We start from the raw sequence: 20,162 nt of genomic DNA on the forward strand, positions 1-20,162 counted from the left end.
GATATAATAACTAGGAAGAATATAGCAACTTAATTCATACATAAACCCTTTTCATAAATCATAATTTATATAAATATATATTTTAATACTGAAAATTATATAAAGTAACGTTTAATATTTTGCATCACAATTGAGGGAGTATAGAATTTGGAAGTCACAAACTCCTTTTTATCCACCATTCATCAAAAGTAAACATTCCGCAAACACGTGTGAAGATATTAGATAAGATGAGATGATTAAAACCATTTCAAACCATTTCTCGACCAGTCGACTTAATTTTTGTTTCATGAAGTCTATAATTGAAATTTAATTCATTCGTGATAATCGAGAATCGTGATGCTAAGAAGACTATTTTCCAGATGTCTACTCACTCATGTATGGACCACGATTTTTGTTTGTTTATTATTATTTTGCATACATATTACATATACATAATTTACAGCATGATTATGTTTGTATTTTTGTGTTAAATTGATTTTGTAGATTTTAAATTAAAGAATTATATTTTGTTTTGAAGCAAATAATTGCTATTCATACATTTATATCTGTTTGATTTAAAAAGTATGTACTGTATAATTTTTATGTTTTATTTCAGGCGAATTTAAAATACCCTGGTGGAAAATGGAGCCGAAGAAATACAAGTTCGCAGTCAAAATTCATGATTCTGGGAATTGAGACTAGCTGCGATGATACCGGCTGTGCAATCGTGGACAGCGACGGGAACATTCTCGGAGAGTCCCTCCATTCCCAGCTCAAAGTTCATCTCGAGTAAGCTCCAATTTTGAAAATCTTCATTTTGGAATTAATGAGATTTTTGCTGTAGCCACGGAGGAATTGTTCCACCTGTGGCTAGTGACATGCACAGAGGGCACATAGACAAAGTCGTGGAAGAAGCTATTTCAGCGGCCAATATTGACATCAACGACATCGCTGCCATTGCAACAACCAACAGACCTGGTTCAAAGCTAATTTTCTGTGCCTTGCGTTATTTTTAATATTCTATTCAAGGTATGCCTCTGTCTCTCGACATAGGAGTAAGAAAAGGCAAGAAGATGGCCAGGGAACACGGGCTGCCTTTTATCCCAATCCACCACATGGAGGCTCATGCCTTAACAATTCGAATGATAGAAAAGGTGAAACAACTATTTAAATAATTTTTTGAGTTTTATGTTTTTGATTTATTTGACAGGACGTTGAATTTCCATTTTTGGTTCTCCTGGCGTCTGGTGGCCACTGCATTTTGGCAATTGCACAATCCGTCGACAAATTTCTCCTCCTCGGCCAAACAATAAACAATGCTCCTGGAGAACAACTTGACAAAGTGAATAAAAAAAAAAATTGAAAAATTGTAATAAAAACTAATTCACCCTTAAGGCTGCTCGTAGCATGAACTTACGTTTGATACCAGGGCTGGAAAATGTGTGTGGTGGTGCTGCCGTTGAAATTATGGCATCAAGAGGGCTTTCCAACGCTTTCCAATTTTCACCTAGCATGACTGCATATCGAGACTGTAACTTCAGCTTTGCGGGAATACACATGAATTTGATAGGCCACATTAAAAAATTGAAAAAGAAACACGGTATATAAATCTTCTGCGTATATTATTATAAATTTCAAAGTTTGATCAATTTTGTGTGCAGAACTCTCAGAGGATGATTTTTTGCCTGGACTGGAGGACTTGTGTGCCAGCTATCAACATGCCTTTACTGTTCATATTTGTCAAAGACTGCAACGAGCCTTCGAATTCATCAACAGGAAAAACCTCATACCCGTTCGTGATGGCCTTAGACCTTTCGTAATTATTTTCACCGTTGCTTTCTTACTTTATTATTAAATTTTTAGAATTCTAGGTTGTTTCTGGCGGTGTGGCCAGCAACAAGTATATGAAAATGGCCATGGGGGTTGTGTGTAGCGAGTACGACTACAAGTTGTTTGCTCCTCCTCCACATTTGTGCACAGACAATGGTGTGATGATTGCCTGGAATGGCGTCGAACGGTGGCGAACGCAGAGCGGTATTGCAGACAAACTAGATGATGTTGATTTCTACGGGAAGTGAGTCTTACCGCCTCATTTAAATAATAAATTGCTAATTTTTATTTGACTAGATGTCCTTTGGGAGTGGACATTAGCCAAGAGGTCACTGACGAGGATATTAAGTGCAAGTGGATAAAGCTGAACAACCTGAAACTGAAGTCCGAATTTCTTTATTGGGACTAAGGAAGAAGTCAAAAAACAGTGAGTGTTTAATAATTTTTATTAATTTTTTAAAATCAATCTCTGCTGATACTTATTTTGTGCTTATTTCTGATGCATATCTAACTTTTGATAGCTTAATGTTTTAAATTATAATAATATAAATTTCTTTTACCAATCAGTGCAATTATTAAAAAAAAATCTGATAAGTCATGAGGGTTCATTTGAAACAATTTATTAATATTTGTTTTGAACTGACTGTGAGATTGGATAATCTTATCAAATGATAAGAAAATCAAACGAGTATTAAAAACGTTTTTATACATGTTTTATTTTCTACAATCTTAAAATGTGGTAAAATTTGCCATCTGTTATAAAAAAAAAGGGAAATTATAATTTAGTTAATTTAAAGGCATTTCAATATTTTAATAAATATTTTTATAAATTTAATCCACACCGTTTACAGCAATAAACGTGTAAATACATAAAAACATTTTGGTTTTGGAATGTAAATTATTTACTTCTTGGCTCGAAGTACACGTGAATTCCCTCCATTGGGTGAATTGCCAGACTTGGGGACAATTTCACTGGATACGAAGTTTTTTCTGACGGTCTGATGGTGTACTGCTTCAGAATGGATATGAGTGCAGCCTTAATTTGCACTTGTCCAAACTTATAACCTGTAATAATTTCAAAAATTGAAGCACTCTATTCATAATACACTATGGGAAAATTTACCAATGCAAATTCTGGGGCCCTCGCTGAACGGTATATAAGAGAATGGAACAATTTTCTTTTTATTCTCAGGGCTGAACCTTTCAGGGTCAAACTTGTCAGGTTCGGGCCAGTACTTAGGGTCGTTGTGCAGGGAATAGATTGGAACAGTAACTGGCGTACCCTTGGCGATTACCAGGTCCGAATCCGGCACCCGATAGTCTTCGGTGCACTGTCGCAAGACTAGTGCAAGCGGCGGGTACTTTCGAAGGATTTCTGCATCCCCATTTGAAAATTTTGTTTTAGGCCCAAAGATTTTTTTAACATAAAAAGATATACCAGAAATTACTTGTTCCATGTAAGGCATCTCAAGGAGGACTTCGTAAAAAACTTTCCCATCATATTTTTCCAACACCTCGTCCAACTCTTGTATTAATTTCTCCTGCACGTGTGGGTGGTTAGCAATCTCGATGAGTGCAAAACTTATAACAGTGGACGTAGTTTCAAAACCATCGCCGATAAAACCCATCAGTGACCCGGCAAACACATCGAGGGTCCAGTCTGAATTTTTTTTATTCGTTTAAAAAATTGCAATAAAAAATATAATTGACACCAACCAAATTTTTTTTCGACTGATTGTGAGTCATAAATGTCGGTTGAGTCGCTCTGCAATTTGTGTTCTCCATCTTCATGCTCTTCTTTAATGGTGCCTTTTTTCTTCAGTTCCATCAGCATGTTGATGAAGTCAGGCCGTGTAATGTTCTTCTTTTTGCGCAGTTCCATCATGTCTGCGATCAACGACTTCATGAAATTGCATAACTTCTCCGGAATGAACTTCATTTTCAGAATGCTCATAGTCTGTGCATTTTTTTTTCATTTAATAATAACCAGTTGATTATTTAATTAAAATAAGATTTAACCTCAGGTGAAAAGTACATGAAAATGTTGATGAGGACTTTCAATTTGGATGCGTTAAAAAGGCCAATTCCCAATCTTTTGAAAACGCTGTCCTTTTCGTTCAGTGCGTTGCTCTTGACGCCGAACGCACAAAGGGCGGCCACATCGATTTTGAAGCGGGCGGCCATCGCTTTGGCGTCGATGCTATCGCCTTTCAAGTTCATTTCAATGAAATTCATTAAATCTTCGCATATTTCCATCATCAAGGGAAACATGTGCCTGACTTTTCCAATGGTAAACGCGGGGTTGATTCTGGTGCGAACATACTTCCATTTCCAGCCTGTCAGGATCGCCAAGTGGTTTGCTATCAGTTAGATTTCTTTATTAATAGAAACTTAAAAATGAAGAAACGGCAATTGCTAAAGCGTTTAAATTTCAGGCAAAAAAACTGGGTTTACCAAACACAGGGTCGCGTTTCTCGTCAGCCGTATATGCGTTGTCATGGAAGCTTTTGAAATCTTTGGATAATACGTTTTTTACCAGTTCTGGGTCTTTGATGAGAAGGGCTGGTTTTTTCAATTTGTAAAAGCCAATATACCTGTAAACAGTTCACGATCCTTTTTTTATTTACCGTTAGGCATTTTACTAAATTCAATGCATTCCTTTTTTCTGTGGATAAATCATGGCTGAAAGTCATGTTTAGTTCAGCAACTGGGAATTTTTTCTACATTCTATAGGTTGCATTCTTTATTATATAAAATTTAGTTTATGATATTTTATCTTACAAGCCTCCAAGCATAAACTTTCAACTCTAATTACACAAAACGTATTTTAAATCTGTCTTATTGGTGAACAATAAATAAATAAATTAATAATTATTGAAAATTATTTTGGGAGACATAAGGAATAAAACCTTTTTCTGAGTAGGAAATATTTCTAGAAACTATTATATAATCTTCCTTACCTTGCGTCCGGGTGTTCATTGTACATGGCTTGAAAAAATAAAGCCACTGAACGTTTCAGTAGCAAAATTTCCGACAGGCTGCCAAACAATATAGATTTTTGTTTTGTGGTTGGAACGCCAAGTTTCTGCCAATAATTGTTGTTTTGCGTGAGCCACCAATAAACGGCAGTCAGAGCAACAATGGCCACGGCCAAAATGTCTGTCACAAGAGACTCAAAAACTAGCCCCATTCTTCAATTCAATATGACTCTTTTATGCGATTACTTTGCCCTAAATGATGATTGTACAAAATAAATGAATTTATTTTTCAAGACTAAACACTTGGCGTTGCAGAAAAGGAACGAATCTGCAAGATTTCTTTTTATATATGCACTTATGAAGAGTAATTTAATTATTTACCCTTTCCCCAATCGTCATTAGCCAATGAAATCGGCATATTTCTTTTATCTAAATTTTATTTTACAAATGAATAGATTTTCTAACATCAAAGAAGTTAATCACAAACACACTTGGCGTTGAAGATGAAACGAATCTCCAAGGTTTCTTTTTATATGCTCATATATGAAGACGAATTATCTACCGGTTCCTCAGTCGTCATTAGCCAATGAAATCGCAATCATCTTTCACACTCAAAACTAATTTCCATGAAGTTAAATGTATACAATACCAAACTTAAGTTTTTGACAAAATAATCTTATACGACGTGCTGTAAAAACCCAGTGATAAAAAGAGAATACCTTTAATCTGTTATCTCTTCTATCGTCAATTTTTGATAGTTTTTTTTTTTATTTATATCACCTTAATCTTTTAAACTAAGAGCTGCTTAATTAAAAGTAGAGCAAAGAAAGAAATCCCATAGCTAATATTCAACAGGATAAAAAAAATCTGCATTATCAGCGTATTGATCTTGTAACTCGAATAATGCGCTGTGAATTTCTAATATTTCCAGCGAAGGTTTAAGACAATCACACACAGTCTTTATTAAACATCTGCGTAATTCACAAAGTTGTGAAACAATTTAAGTTTAATGTCTGGGCTAGATATAGCCCAGATTTGTTAATTACTACGCTCAACATTATTGCAATAACACATTCCTTTTTAATTTCAAAGTGGTTATTTAAAAACACACGGACCGTTGCAGAAGATATTAATCTCTGAGATTTCTTTTTTTACGTGCACATTTTATTATAATATATAATGCTTGTCCTTTCCTTAATCGTTTTAAGCCAATGAGATTGCCGCCTTTTTTTATCTCCTTTTGCATTTTTATTGAAGTTATATGCAGTATGTATAATTCTGTGTTGAAGGACTTATTGTTTGTGAAAATATATTCTCGTTTTCAGAAAAATATTAAAAATAAATTAAACAATTTTTGCCTCATAGTGCCAAGAAAATGTGCCATATATAGTTTAAAATAATCTTTAAAACAAATATTTTTCATGAAATGATAGCTTTTTTTATATTTAGAGCACTTTAATCTATTAATCTTAAAAGCAGATGAGGATTAAATAAGTTCAAAAAGTAAATATTAGTTTCTTTATTCATTAATTCGAATAATATTTTATAAATTCAGCTTGTACAACCTGATTGACCTGCAGAAAAGTTGAAACTAATGAAGTTCACTTTTAATTTTTGATTTTGTAAGCAAATCTTTTAGGAAATTACTTTCATTTTATCTTTTTCGTAAGCTTGTTGAATCTTTCATAATTTTATGTCTGGGTTGGAATTTAGAATTTTACATGCTTTAAAATTCCTTTCAATTTAGGCGCAAGTTTTGGTTATGATTAAGTTTTCCTGTACTTTGAAAAATAAAATGACTGAATTTTTATATGTGACCAAAACTTTCTAAAAATATCATCAGTTAGAAGTTACTTTATCTTAATTAATGTCATTCGATTAGATTCTTATAATGCAGATGATTTTGACTTAAAAAATTAAAATTCTTGCACTTAAAATTCAAAATTATTATAAATATCTCACTCGATACACAAATTTAAAATTTGAAAATGAGAAGAAAGGGTTTACAACTAGCAGATCTCTGCTAAAACGCCCGACATCAAAAGAGACTCCGCCGTCTTGGTAAACCCACACTATAAAAAAATAATACAAAATAACTTTATCACTTAATCTAATCTTGACTATTGAATTACTTGTATTCTTCATGAAAACATTTTTTGAACGTAAATTATTTACTCCTTGGCTCGAAATACACGTGAATTCCTTCCGTTGGATGAATTGCAATGTTCGGGGACAATTTCACTGGATATGATGTTTTTTCCGACGGTCTGATAGTGTATTGCTGAAATATGTAAATGAGGGCAGCCTTCACCTGCACGTTTCCAAACCTGTTACCTGTAATAATATTGATTGTAGCACACTCTATTCATAATTAAATATAGCGAAAATTACCAACACAAGTTCTGGGGCCATCGCTGAATGGAAGATACGTGCTCGGAACGATTTTCTTTTTATTCTCAGGGCTGAACCTTTCGGGGTCAAATTTATCAGGCTCGGGCCAGTACGTGGGGTCCATATGCAGGGAATAGATCGGAATAGTAACTGGTGTGCCCTTGACGATTACCAGGTCCGAATCCGGCACCTGATAGTTTTCAGTGCACTTTCGCATCATTAGTGCGATCGGTGGGTACTTCCGAAGAATTTCTGCAGCCCCCATTTTGACAATTTAGTTCAAATTGAAAGGTATTTTATTATAACCTAATTACCGCAAAAAACTTTTTCCAAGTAAGGCATCTCATAGAGAGCTTCGTAAAAAACTTTCCCATCATATTTTTCCAACACCTCGTCCATCTCTTGTATTAATTTTTCCTGCACGTGCGGGTGGTTGGCAAGCTCGATAAGGGCAAAACTAATAAGCGTTGACGTCGTTTCAAAACCATCGCCGACGAAACCCATCAGCGACCCGGCAAGCACATCAGGTGTCCATTCTGAATGTTAAGATTTGATAGAAATACTGCAGCAAATTTTTTAAACGAACCGATTTTTTTGTCGCCAACGTCATAAACGTCTGCCGAACCGCTCCGCAATTTGTGTTCTCCGTCGTCATGCTCTTCTTTGATGGCGCCTTTTTCTTTCAGTTCCATCAACGTGTTGATGAAGTCGGGCCGTGAAATGTTCTTCTTTTTGCGCAGCTCCATCATGTCTGCGATCAACGATTTTAAGAAATTGCCGAACTTTTCCGGGACGAATGTCATTTTCAGAAATTGCATAAGCTGTATTTTTTTGTTATATGTAAAACCAAATTTTTTTTATATTAATTAGGTATTATTACCTCAGGTGAGAAGTAAACTATAAGGTTGACTATGACTTTGAATTTTGAAGAGTTCAAAAAGCCTATTCCCATTCGTTTGAATACGCTGTCCTCGTCGTTCAATGCATTGCTCTTGACGCCGAACGCACAGAGGGCGGACACGTCGATTTTAAAACGCGAGGCCAAGGCTTTGGCATCGATGCTGTCGCCATTGTTGTTCTTTGCAATGAATTTCATCAAATCTTCGCAAGTTTCCGTCATCAAGGGAAACATGTGCTTGATTTTTCCAGTGGTAAAGGCGGGGGTTACTCTTGTTCGAACGTACTTCCATTTCCAGCCACTCAAAACAAACAAGTGGTTCGCTATAATATAGATTTTGTTCAAAAGAGAGATAAATTTAAGATGAGAATCAGGCAAGAATTACAGCTTTTAATTTTCATGGTTTGAATTTAAAGGCAAAAAGAGGTTCCTTGAATACTTAAAATTATTTACCAATTACAGGGTCTCGTTTCTCGTCAACCAGAAATGTGTTGTCATGGAAGCTTTTGAAGTCTTTTACCAGAATATTTTTAATCAACTCCGGGTCTCTGATGAGAAGGGATGGTTTTTTCATTTTGTAAAAGCCAATATATCTGTGGACAATTCACAATCCATCTTTTTATTATAATAATTAAGCGAGAGGGCATAATTTAAAATGAAAACTCTAACTCTTTAATAAAATGAAGAAAACGGGCTTGTCTTTTTTCTAAATAAGTGTTTTATATTAAAAAAAAAAAATAATAATAATAATAATAATAATAAACGACTCACGGTATTCGACTGTACTTCATGAGCAAGAAAATAATACAAAAAAACCGCAAAATTGAAAAAACACATCTTATTGAATAATTTTCAAAATCTTAAAACCTACAAAAGTCAAGTGCCAAACCTATTTGTCCTATTTCATGAGCAAACAAGAATAAGCTAGCTAAAGATTGATTGATAGGGAGAGGTGACTTTATAAGATGATTAGCGCGCAGCGTTTGAAAATGACCAAAGAAATGTGTTAAATAAATTTCAAATTAATTACCATTGAAAAAATTAAAATTCTTTGAAATTTTTATCCTTGTCATCTGATTGATGGCCAGTTAATATTTTTTTTTTATTAGATATTAGTTGCTCTCCAATTGTAAATTTTAAACAATATAATTATCTACATCATATGGCTATCCCAGAATATTAATGCTTAAATTAAAAAAAAAAAACTGCTTGTATCTCCAAATACTATCCCACATAGTCAAATGCAGACCAAAATAAAAAAATGGAAATATTCCTACAATTGCTTCAATTTAATTAGAAATCTAAATATTTTAGGGCATTTATCCTTTTTTGACAATGATAGCAAATAAAACATATCATTGGATAAAAAACACTTTGTAAATTTTCTCACCGTGCGTCCGGGTGCTCGTTGTACATGTTTTGAAAGAATAGAGCCACGGATCGTTTGAGTAGAAAAACTTCCGACATGCTGCCAAACAAAAGGGACTTTTGTTTTGTGGTTGGAACGCCACGTTTCTGCCAATAATTGTTGTTTTGCGTGAGCCACCAATATACGGCAGTCAGTACAACAATAGCCACGGCCAAAATGTCCGTAACAATAGACTCAAAAACTAGCCCCATTATTGTATTCAATAAGACCTCTTCATATGATTAATTTGCTCAAAATAATTACAAAAATGTATTACTTTTCAAGTTAAATGTCATTATTGAAACACATGAGAGAAATTCAATCTTCAAGATCTCTTTATATACCCGCACTTGTAAAGAGTTGACGTAATCGCCCTTTCCCAAAATCATCGTGAGCCAATGAAATTGCATTCTTTTTATAGTTCTATGTATGTATATTAAAAAACGTTCACTAAAGATAATGAGAATGTACTTAATTAAACAACAAGTGAAACCAGATGGAATTAAGTGATATTGGCAACAGAATGTTTCCGTTTGTATTATTATTATTGTTTCTTTATTGTATTATGGAATGTAATCACATATAATGTCTCCCGTGCGACCCACCCATTTACAATTTTGTCAAATGAAATATACAGCAGCCACAGCAGGGAAAAAGAAATTAACATATTTACAAGGTTTTTTTGTAATTTACATACTCCTCCTCAGTATAGAACTTGTGAAAACTAACAAACTTTTTTAACAAGCCCACAAACTGAGGGAATCTCAACTCCAATCGAATAGATACAGGCAAATTATTATACAAGCGCGACAAGCAAAGGAGCGGATTTTGCCTCGAAGTAGCACACGTCTGGACCGGCACGTACAACTCAAACTTCTCGCGCGTCTCATAGGCATGCACATCTCGCGTTTTCACAAAATACTGAGGGTATTTACTCACAAATTTACATCACATGATACGTTGTTAAGGTGGTTGGAAGGTGGGTGTATAATTTCCCGGGAAATCGGATTGAACATTTTTTCTCCTAATGAGAATAAATGTATGCGCTTGTCACTGCCGAATGCAACTTTTTACGCTGACAACATTGTCAATTTTTTTTTGTAGATCAAAGGCCGAGGACACTTATATAAATATTACTGAAATTCGAAACAGAGTCTTTTCTGGTCTTTTCTTTGCCAACTTCACCTATTTATATCTCTATTTCACCAATATACATACCAAAGCGGTCCTCTTAATAATGAAAGATAAAAAAAGATGTTAAGGTTGAAGGCCATATTGTTTTGACAAAATAATCTTGTTCTCATTGTAAAAACCCATGATGATGTGCTTCACGGTACCAAGAATAATTATGTGCCTAAAATAGTCCAGTTATCTTTTTCGTTAAATTCATTTTCGATAAGCCAGACTTTGCTTAATGTTTCAAGCAACATCATCTTTTAATTTTAAAATTACAGCAAAATACAAAATTCTTTGCGATTCTATTTTAGAACTATTTAACGCTATTTTATAAAACTTGTGTGAATTTTTTTTCAACCAGATATAAAAATCATCACTTGGATAATCCTGAAAAAAGTGGTTGAAACTGAAAAAAAATCGCTGTAAATTTTTTTTTATTCATTAGCAAGAAAATTACACTTGACTGTATTTTTTATTTTATCTTGATGGCTTTTGAATCAATTCAAATTTACTTTACGTCTGGGCTCCAAATGCACTTGGCGTAAGAAAAGGATTGTATTAATAATATTTTCCTGCTGCGACTTAAAGATACCGAAAACTTTATTCGCGATAAAAAAAATTTTCCCGAAAGTTACCTAGTAGATTGAAGAAATGCACGTTTTTTCAGCGTTATTTTCTGTAAAATGCTCTTATTATCGCCTTTTATCTTCCGTGCATGTGCCTGTTAAATAAAATATTCTTATCATACACATCCATCATGTCTGCAATCATTGCTCTCACGAAGTCACGAAATTTGCAAACTTTGTCGATATGAACTTTGGCTTTCAGCAAGTTTCTGTAAATAATATTTTTATTAAAATTGTAGATTTTTAGGACGCAACAAAAATCAATCCTTTTTTTTTTTTTTTTTTTACTTGAAAGTAAATATTTCCAGAGACCACATAAAAATTGTCACTGTAATTAATATATCTCTTAAAGGTTTGTAGATTCAAGTGTTTGAGAACTGTTTCTGATCTAATATATTATTCAAAATTAAGTTTATTGATGTATTTATATCAAAAGGCAATGTCTCACTCAAATTACGTAACAGAAATTAAACTCATGAAAAAATAATAAATAATCTTCCGCCAATAAAATTGCTATCTACCTTCAATCTTAATTGATAATTTCTTTTCATATAAAATGGCCCCACTGGACCTTGATTTCGCCAAAAAATTAAATTAAATTATAATTAAAAAATTATTCATTATCATCATGATTTTATATTTTTTGATGAAATAAAATCCGCAACCTGTATCATGCAGAAACAATAAATTTGCTCATCTCCACCGAGGAAGCCAGATTTTATTTCATAAAAAAATGATCACCTCGAGTGCCAAAAGGTTCCACAACAACTTCAAGAACCTATATAGATACTTGAATTGAATTGAATTGAATTGTTTTTAATTTTTAAAATAGGGCAAACATCCAGCTAGTAATTAAAGTGCAACTGACTTATTTTTTTTTCTTACGTACAGTTTGGCAAATTCATTCACCTGATAATGGATTTTCCGTTAATCGCGCTTATTTTAGAAAAAAGAACCACATTTTCCACATTCTGTTTATTTTAATTATTTTTTTTCTATTGTGACATAATTTTTTGCTTATAAATAATAAATAAAAATGTTCATGTGACATAATTATCGCAAATCGTTCTGGTGATTTATTTTATTTTATGAATCACGTTCTTGGGATAAACTTGACGTGCAAGCCGTCCTTGGGGTGAGTTCCGAAGTGGGGCGCGAATTTGACAGGGTACCTAGTGATTCCGGCCGGTTCCAACTCGTAGAACTTAATCACGGTTGCTATGGCGGCCTTAACTTGCAGTCGTCCAAATCGGTTTCCTTAAAAAATAATTAAATAAATTGAATCACAAGAGCTATCAAATTTTCGCTTACCTAGACACATTCTCGGCCCCTCGCCGAAGGGTAGGTAAGTGTAGGGTACTATTTTTTTCGTGTTCTTTTCGTTGAACCTCTCGGGGTCAAAGCGCTCTGGGTCGGGCCAGTACTGGGGGTCGTGGTGCAGGGCGTAGACAGGGATGGCCACTGCGGTGCCTTCCTCGATTTTGACGTCGGTGCCGGGAATCGTGTAGTTTTTCGTGCAAATTCGGTTCATCACTCCGATCGGGGGATATTTCCTGACAGATTCTAAAAAGAAAAGAAAAACAAGAAATTTTTTTGCTATTCATTTAAATAAGTACCATTGAAAATTTGGTCCAAGTAAGACATCTCCATCAAAGCGTCGTAGCAGATCTTGTTGTTATGCTTGTTCAAAACAGTTTCGATTTCCTCCTTCAATTTGCGCTGGATTTCTGGGTTGTAGGAAATCTCAAAAATGGCAAAGCTCAGTGCGGTTGACAATGTTTCGAAACTGTCACCGATAAAACCGAGAGTCTGGGCCGTCAACATGTCGTGAGTCCATTCTACATGAACCGTAATTTAAAAAAATCATGATTTATAAAAAAATATAAGGTTTCTACCAGTTTTTCCTTTGTCATGGTCGTAGTTGACGGGGGTGTCATTCTCTCGTTTTTCCTCTTTCTCGCCTGGTTCATACTCGATAAAACCCTTGCTCTTGAGTTGCATCAAGATTTGGATAAAGTCGTTCCTCACGATTTTATTCTTGTCTCGGTATTCCATAGTTTCCTTGACCAGCGATCTAAAGAAGTCGGCCAAGCTGTCGGAGACAAATTTCAGTCCCAGAAATTGCTTGACCTGCGTTAATTTTTATTTGATTTTTCTCGTGGAATTAAACGATATGCAAACCTTGGGCGAGAAATAAATTATCATGAGAGCAATGCTCCTGAGTTTCCCGTTGTTGATCAGGCCGAGGCCCTTTTGTTTGAAGGCGCTGTCTTCGTCGGACAAAGCGTGACTTCTGACACCGAAGGCGCACAGAGCGGCAACGTCCGTTTTGAAGTGGGCGGACATGACTTTTGTCTCAATGCTTTTGTCGCCCTTGGCCAGGGCGCGGTCGACGTAGCTCTTCATGTCCTTGCAGATGTCGATGACCAAGGGGAACATGTTCTTGATTTTGCCGGAAGTGAACGCGGGCGTCAGTTTTGTCCTGATGAATTTCCAGCGTGGTCCGTGTGTTGCCAAAATGTGATAGGCTAAAAGAGATATTTGTTTACTTCGCATTATATTTCAAACTAAATTTTAAATGCAATGCTTTTCATATTTACAATAATCCTTTCAAAAAATGTATAACCATTCAAGGTAAAGGGATTATAATTATATTTAATAATAAACTTTTCAGCAAAGTTAATTATTTTTTTTTATCAAAAGGACTTACCAAGAAGTGGGTCGGTTTTTTCATTGATAAAAAGATCGTTGTCGTGAAAACTGTTAAAGTCTTTTACAAGCACGTGTTTGACCAGTTCAGGATCCCTCAACATCAGTGCCGGTTGGCGCAGTTTGTAGTAGCCGATGAACCTGAATCAAACAAAATATTTGATTTTGTTTTTAAAATTGAAATATTTCCTCACCTTTCACTTTGAGTAGATTTGTACATTTTCTGGAAGTGCGTGCTGAGCGAAGACTTGAGCATGAAGGGTGATTTCAGATGACCCAAGTAAGGGGTGGGATCGAATGGGATTTTGACCCCTTTGTTCTGCCAGTAGTGGAAGGTGCGGGTTGACCACCAGTAAAACAGGGCCGTGGCCCCGACGGCCAACGCCACCAGTTCAACCAGCATTCTGCGCGCTCAATCTCTAAACCACAAAATAATACTCTGCTCTTGCTGTCTTATATACTTGAAGGTTTTTTGTATAATCTATCAAATATCACTCTTAAAAGTGACGTGAAAATTCCCAAGTAAACACTACTTTTGCTGGATTTCGATGTCCCGCGCTTAACAATCACTTCTGTATTAGTAATCACCGTCATATGATTATGAATGAGATTATGATCTAGGCCAAAGAGCAAATTGATCAAAAATTATTGCTTCTGCGTCTCAGAGTTAAAAAAAATTATTTAATTCCTATTTAAAATTTTAAATCACTGAAAATATTTTATAGATGGAGGTGGTTGGAGGAGATAATAATGAAATAAAAAATGGGCTCTGTACTCATTGCTCATTTTTTTTTTTATTAGTTTAATTTTTTTAAACGTTCTACCTCAGTTTCAGTCATAGTATATAATCTATTTCATGAAAACCAATACAAGTCCGTTGATTTTGTTGAATTTAAAATTTGTGATTTGCAAATCATTGCAAATATTCCATTTTTCTTTTAAATTTGTCTTGCTCATGAAATCATGTGATTAAAATTAGGGCCGATTGTTTAAAAATAAATACAGTTTTCATAGAGGACAAAGCCCTCTTATCACTTATCAAAATTATGTTCAGCATTATTATTATTTTTTATTTGTCGAATTATATACATTACATTGTTTACATGCAATTTTTTTTTTTAATAATTACAATTTTGTTTATTTTATTTAATTGGAACCGCTTATACAGCCTTAGTTCAAACAGTGTAATTTTATATCGCAAATTGTAATAAAAAGTGACAGTGGGTCGCTATAAAAAATTTGCGATATGCCAATCTCTTTTGGGAAATTTTTCTTTTTGCGTCAGCAACAGAATACGAGATATCCTCCTTCAGTTGAAGGAGGACTTGTGAACTTACCTCCTTCAATTTGATGTATTATTCGTGAGTTCAGAAGTCCTCCTTCAAATCGAGGAGGTACAGTCCTCCTTCAGATGAAGGAGGTCCAAATTTTTAATCTAATCAGACAGACATGCCAAGAATCGTTAAATCGTCATGTTTATTAAGAGATTTGACGGAATTTCAGATTAAAATCTATTCCAATTAATTAATTCAAGCCAGTTTCCAAAGCTATAAATTTTTTTCATGACAAATCGATCAGTTTTGGATTTTAAATTTATAGAAATCGTTTTATTGTAATGGGTTAAGTGTTATTATATCAAGTATGGTCATTGAAAAAGTACTGGATTTAACTGCAAATTATATACATGATTTTGCAGAACGATTGAAGATAATTATTCTTAATGCAGGTACTCAACAACTGCTACTTAAAATATAATCAATTAATCAATGAGTTTTACTCTTTTTCATTGTCAAGGTTTTTTTTTAACAATGTTATATTTTAATACTTCTTAAATACGATAAAAGAAAAATAATTATAAAATAAAATGAGTCAAATTTCAAATTGTTTCATTTTTATAAAACTTAAAAACACCCAATTTTTGTTTAATTTTAATATACGACTTTTAAAAATGAACTATTTAATAGTTTTATTTTTAATTAAATTTTATATTTTTCATAATTTTCTCTTAAATTTCATAAACTACACAAATTAAAGTAAAATGTTTCAGGATACAAATAAGCAATAATATTAAATTTATAGTTTATATATAAAAAATTCCCCTTTTAAATTATTTATAATTTCCCTCTTCGTTTATATTTTTTGTGAACGGCATTTAATCTCAGGATCAGATTATTAGTAATGATGAAGCTTAGTAATACAATCTGCAAGTACAAAGAATATTATCTCTGACCTCCGTTCTTTGCTCTCTTTAAGACATTGTGTGACATTACCTTGCAATGTGATTGGACATCAAATTAACACGACCAAATTGGGAATTTTGTAGATTAAATCAATGATTTTGTCTTGATAAGGCCGACTAACTGATGTTGCACGAAAATTGAGGCTCCCGTGGCCGCGTGCTATTTTGATAAGATATTTTTCAACAGAGAGCTCATTAATCCATCTAACTGCGAAATGCAACCTGCCGAGCAAGAAGGCAAAGCAGGTTGCATACATTTTAAAGCGATTGTCATTTCAATTTAGATTTATTGCCAAGGTTGAATCATTTATATGCACGAAGTTGGGTGGTCCAGTAATTGCACCTCATTGAGAATAATTTTGTTTTCAAGGATGTAGCAATATTTTTGGTTCAAATTTTATCTGTGAAAAAATATCTTGTGGTTTAAAACATTATGTTCTCACAATCAGAAAAAAACTTCAAAGAAAAAAAATTAAAGATTTAATTCAGATTTATTTGAATACACAGAAATAAAAAATTCTCTCAATCTTCTGCTTTATTTTTTTATTCAAACAATTTATTTTTTATAAATTTGTTTATTAAATAAAAACATTCAAGAGCGCTAAAACTACTCTCAAAAAGCGTTTGTTAAAGCTGATATTTATTGTAAAGATAATTAATTCCTTTTCTCGAAAGAAACGTGCAGCCCATTTTTGGGATGAATCAGGAAGAAGTTGGGGTCCAGCTCAACGGGGTATTCAGTTTGGCCGGTCGGTTTCAGGTTGAAGTTCTTCACAATGGTCACCAGGGCCGCCTTAATCTGCGTCTGGGCAAAACGCATTCCTGAGAAGAAGAAAAATTAAAATCATAATTTGAAATAAATATTTTTATAATTCCAACCAATGCAAATCCTGGGACCTTCGCTGAAGGGCAAAAACGTGTACGGCACGCGGTCCTTCTTGTTCTCCTCGGTAAACCTGTCAGGGTCAAAACGCTCAGGTTCAGGCCAATACTTGGGGTCGTGTTGCAGGGCGTAGACTGGCACTGACACGGTGGTGCCCACTTCGATTTTGAGGTCAGACCCGGGGATTTGGTAGCGCTGGGTGCACAGGCGATTTATGGCACCGGCAGGCGGGTACATCCTCAAAGTTTCTAAATAAGAATAATATTAAAAAAATTAACATGTATGGAACAAATAATTATAATAAACGGTCGTTTTTTGAAAGAAAATTATTTTAAATCTTATTTTTATAATTTATAAATTTTTTAGATTAATTTTCTTAAAAATACCTTCAGGATCAACAATAAAAAATTCAAGAACAAAACGAACTTTAAATAATCATTACCAAACTCGCGTTCCTGAATTACTTACTTGTACAATTAAATTAATTATTCAATTTGTTTTTAAATTTCCCAAGGTTTTACTAACCCGAAATGACCCTGTCTAGGTAAGGCATCTCCTGGATGGCCTCATAGCACAGTTTGCCTCCGTGCTTCTCCAGGACGTCCTCGATCTCCTCCCTCACCCTGTCCTGGACGTCCTGGTGATACGCTATTTCGAAAATGGCGAATCCCAATGCTGTTGATGACGTCTCAAAGCCGTCGCCGAAGAAACCAACAGCCTGAGCCGTCAGCACGTCGTGAGTGAAATCTAAATTCAATTAGAGTTGAAAACTAAAAAATAAAATGCATGTCATTGAATAAAGACCTAATTTTCCACTTTCTTCGTAATTGTCCGGAGCGCCATTCTCTTGTTTGGTGCCGTTCTCCTGCTTCTCCGATTTGTCTGCAGGGTCGGCTTCAAGCTGGCCCTTTTTCTTCAGCTGCATCAGCAGGTGGATGAAGTCCTGTCTGGTGACGTTGTTCTTTTCCCTGTACTCCATGGCATCCTTGACCATTTTCCTGAAGAAGTTGGCCAGTTTGTCGGAAATGAATTTCAGCCCCAGCAAATCACCCAACTAATCTTGCATTGTAATTTTAGTAAGAAAAATTATGAAAAAAAAAAATCATTTGACCTTAGGACAGAAAAGAACGATCATGAGCATCAGACCCCTGACGGGCCCCACGGTGACCAGCTCAAGACCCATTTGTCGGAAAGTGTTGTTTTCATTCTCCAGAGAGTTGCACTTGACTCCAAAGGCGCAGGTCCCAACATTGTCCGTTGTGTAACTGGCGGCCAATCTTTTGGTCTCGAGACCCTCCTTCTTTTCCGCAGCTCGCTGGATGTGTTTCTTCAGTTCGTCACAGACCTCCAGCATCAAAGGGAACATCATTTTCATTTTGCCAGAGGTGAAAGCTGGAGTCAGCCGAGTCCTCAGGTACTTCCATCGGGGTCCGTGGATTGAGAAAATGTTGTAAGCTGCACAGATTATTTTTGTATTAAAAACTACAAAATTTCAACCTTTATTATCAAGATGCTCAAAAATTCAAATGATTGTTCCTAAAATATTTTGTGTTCATTAATAACCAAAGTTTCCGGACAAGTATAGTGATACTCTTTTTTTAAACTTTTGGGTCTCAGATGAAATGCGAAATTTTTTTCATTGTTGATAGTCAATCAGAGATACTTATTTCAACTAAAATAATAAAGAGTAATGCTTTTAATTATTATTTAATTAAATATTTATTTTAAATTTAAAAAAATTGCCAGTTTCAATTGAAGACAATGAAACTAACAAAGGAAAGTGAATTCTATTATTGTATATGGACCTGCTTGCTTTGGATTATTTATAGCTTTGTCTATTTTCCATTGCTATTTTTAGCCCAAAAATATTTGTGTTAAAATAACTTTGTAATTGATGCATATCTCAATTGATAAAAGTAAAAATTTTGAATTTGAAAAAGCAAGTTTTTTCAATTACCGAAGAACTAAAGAGTAGCCTTTTTTTAAAGATTTAAATTATTTTTGTATAAATTTATACCAAGCATCGGGTCGTTGCTTTCGTTAATGTGAATATCATTGTCGTGGAAGCTGTGGAAATCCTTCACCAGGACACTTTTAATCAGCTCGGGATCTCTGATCAACAGGGCAGGATCGCGCAACTTGTAGTAGCCGCCAAATCTGGAAGATAAAATATGACTGTAGAGGTTTTATCTCAAGAGGAGCGCTCACTGCTGACTTCAGTCTCCATGACGAGAGCTATTTTTACCTCTCTCCGTCCAGCTCGTTGTACATTTTTTGGTAGAAGATGCCTAGCTGAGTTGTCAGCGTGAACGTCTCGGCCATGGTTCCGAGAAGGGGAGTCAGTTTTTTCACTGTCGGTACACCCTTGCTCTGCCAGTAATTGTAGTTTTTGGTGGCGTACCAGTAGAAAAGAGCCCAAGCGGCCAGCCCGAAGGCCAGCAGCTCCACAATCAACGAATCAAAAAGAAGCCCCATCTTTTATGCTTTTTGAAAAAGAAAATAAAAAATAATTTTCATATTACTTTTTAACTTCAAAAAAAGATTTTTTCAATTTATTAAAAAAAGGAAATATATGGATTCCTCTGATTTATTTTTAAATATTTTTAATAAAAATCAAACATATATTAATTTAAATTTTATTTTCATATTTTTTTGCTTGTTTGTTATAAGATAAATAGTCACTCCTAAAACCAATCTATTTAAAATATAATAATTATGGCTTTCTTATCTTTAGATAATGAAAGTTTTTTTTACAATACTGTTATCAATAAACGATTTTAAATTGAGAGTATAAAGGCACCTACCTACTTTTGCTGCTAAGCTTTTGGAGGCTCCAGTTTGAATGACGAGGTTGGACGACGTGCCGAGTGCAGACTGTGTTAAATTCAGACCAGCACCAAAATATCACTACTGCGTCTAATAATCCAGGCGGTTGCCAGCCAGCTCCATCACACAAAAAAATTTGCACTCTCACGACGAACTGATAAAAATGACCTTCAGTCTTATTTGGTTTGAACTTCAAAGTCAACCTAATAAAGTGCTATC

General features: G+C 34.5%; 4 protein-coding genes across 5 annotated transcripts; 1 reads left to right on the forward strand and 3 right to left on the reverse strand.

Annotated features, from left to right (window-relative positions):
- Window positions 1-162: 162 nt before the first annotated feature.
- On the forward strand, window positions 163-17,932 carry LOC132204364 (tRNA N6-adenosine threonylcarbamoyltransferase, mitochondrial). The gene is made up of 10 exons (XM_059632840.1): window positions 163-375; window positions 596-768; window positions 824-957; window positions 1,009-1,133; window positions 1,190-1,321; window positions 1,375-1,579; window positions 1,641-1,795; window positions 1,851-2,053; window positions 2,107-2,236; window positions 17,662-17,932. The coding sequence occupies exons 1-9, from the start codon at window positions 337-339 to the stop codon at window positions 2,216-2,218; spliced, it is 1,278 nt and encodes a 425-aa protein (XP_059488823.1). The 5' UTR covers window positions 163-336; the 3' UTR covers window positions 2,219-2,236; window positions 17,662-17,932.
- On the reverse strand, window positions 2,634-9,808 carry LOC132204601 (uncharacterized). Its single transcript, XM_059633220.1, has 15 exons — window positions 9,467-9,808; window positions 8,530-8,669; window positions 8,059-8,399; window positions 7,765-7,999; window positions 7,493-7,714; window positions 7,179-7,430; window positions 6,956-7,121; window positions 5,470-5,475; window positions 4,770-5,000; window positions 4,264-4,403; window positions 3,829-4,169; window positions 3,526-3,766; window positions 3,248-3,469; window positions 2,933-3,184; window positions 2,634-2,874 (listed from the first exon to the last, which is right to left on the reverse strand). The coding sequence occupies exons 1-15, from the start codon at window positions 9,694-9,696 to the stop codon at window positions 2,708-2,710; spliced, it is 3,186 nt and encodes a 1,061-aa protein (XP_059489203.1). The 5' UTR covers window positions 9,697-9,808; the 3' UTR covers window positions 2,634-2,707.
- LOC132204251 (cytochrome P450 6k1-like) lies at window positions 12,255-14,462 on the reverse strand. Its single transcript, XM_059632640.1, has 7 exons — window positions 14,190-14,462; window positions 13,997-14,136; window positions 13,468-13,814; window positions 13,182-13,416; window positions 12,903-13,124; window positions 12,598-12,849; window positions 12,255-12,543 (listed from the first exon to the last, which is right to left on the reverse strand). Exons 1-7 carry the CDS (start codon window positions 14,396-14,398, stop codon window positions 12,380-12,382), a joined length of 1,569 nt encoding a protein of 522 aa, XP_059488623.1. The 5' UTR covers window positions 14,399-14,462; the 3' UTR covers window positions 12,255-12,379.
- LOC132204363 (cytochrome P450 6k1-like) lies at window positions 16,768-20,082 on the reverse strand. Of its 2 annotated transcripts, none has more exons than XM_059632839.1 (8): window positions 19,926-20,082; window positions 19,363-19,600; window positions 19,135-19,274; window positions 18,229-18,572; window positions 17,922-18,171; window positions 17,643-17,864; window positions 17,114-17,365; window positions 16,768-17,056 (listed from the first exon to the last, which is right to left on the reverse strand). In XM_059632839.1, the coding sequence occupies exons 2-8, from the start codon at window positions 19,590-19,592 to the stop codon at window positions 16,890-16,892; spliced, it is 1,605 nt and encodes a 534-aa protein (XP_059488822.1). In that variant the 5' UTR covers window positions 19,593-19,600; window positions 19,926-20,082; the 3' UTR covers window positions 16,768-16,889. The 2 variants fall into 2 exon arrangements, with proteins under 2 accessions (XP_059488822.1, XP_059488820.1); XM_059632837.1 differs by having other exon boundaries at window positions 19,922-20,082.
- Window positions 20,083-20,162: the final 80 nt, after the last annotated feature.

This window comes from Neocloeon triangulifer, unplaced genomic scaffold (genome assembly GCF_031216515.1).
Source record: "Neocloeon triangulifer isolate White Clay Creek 2 clone unplaced genomic scaffold, ASM3121651v1 ptg000022l, whole genome shotgun sequence".
Classification (NCBI taxonomy): domain Eukaryota; kingdom Metazoa; phylum Arthropoda; class Insecta; order Ephemeroptera; family Baetidae; genus Neocloeon; species Neocloeon triangulifer.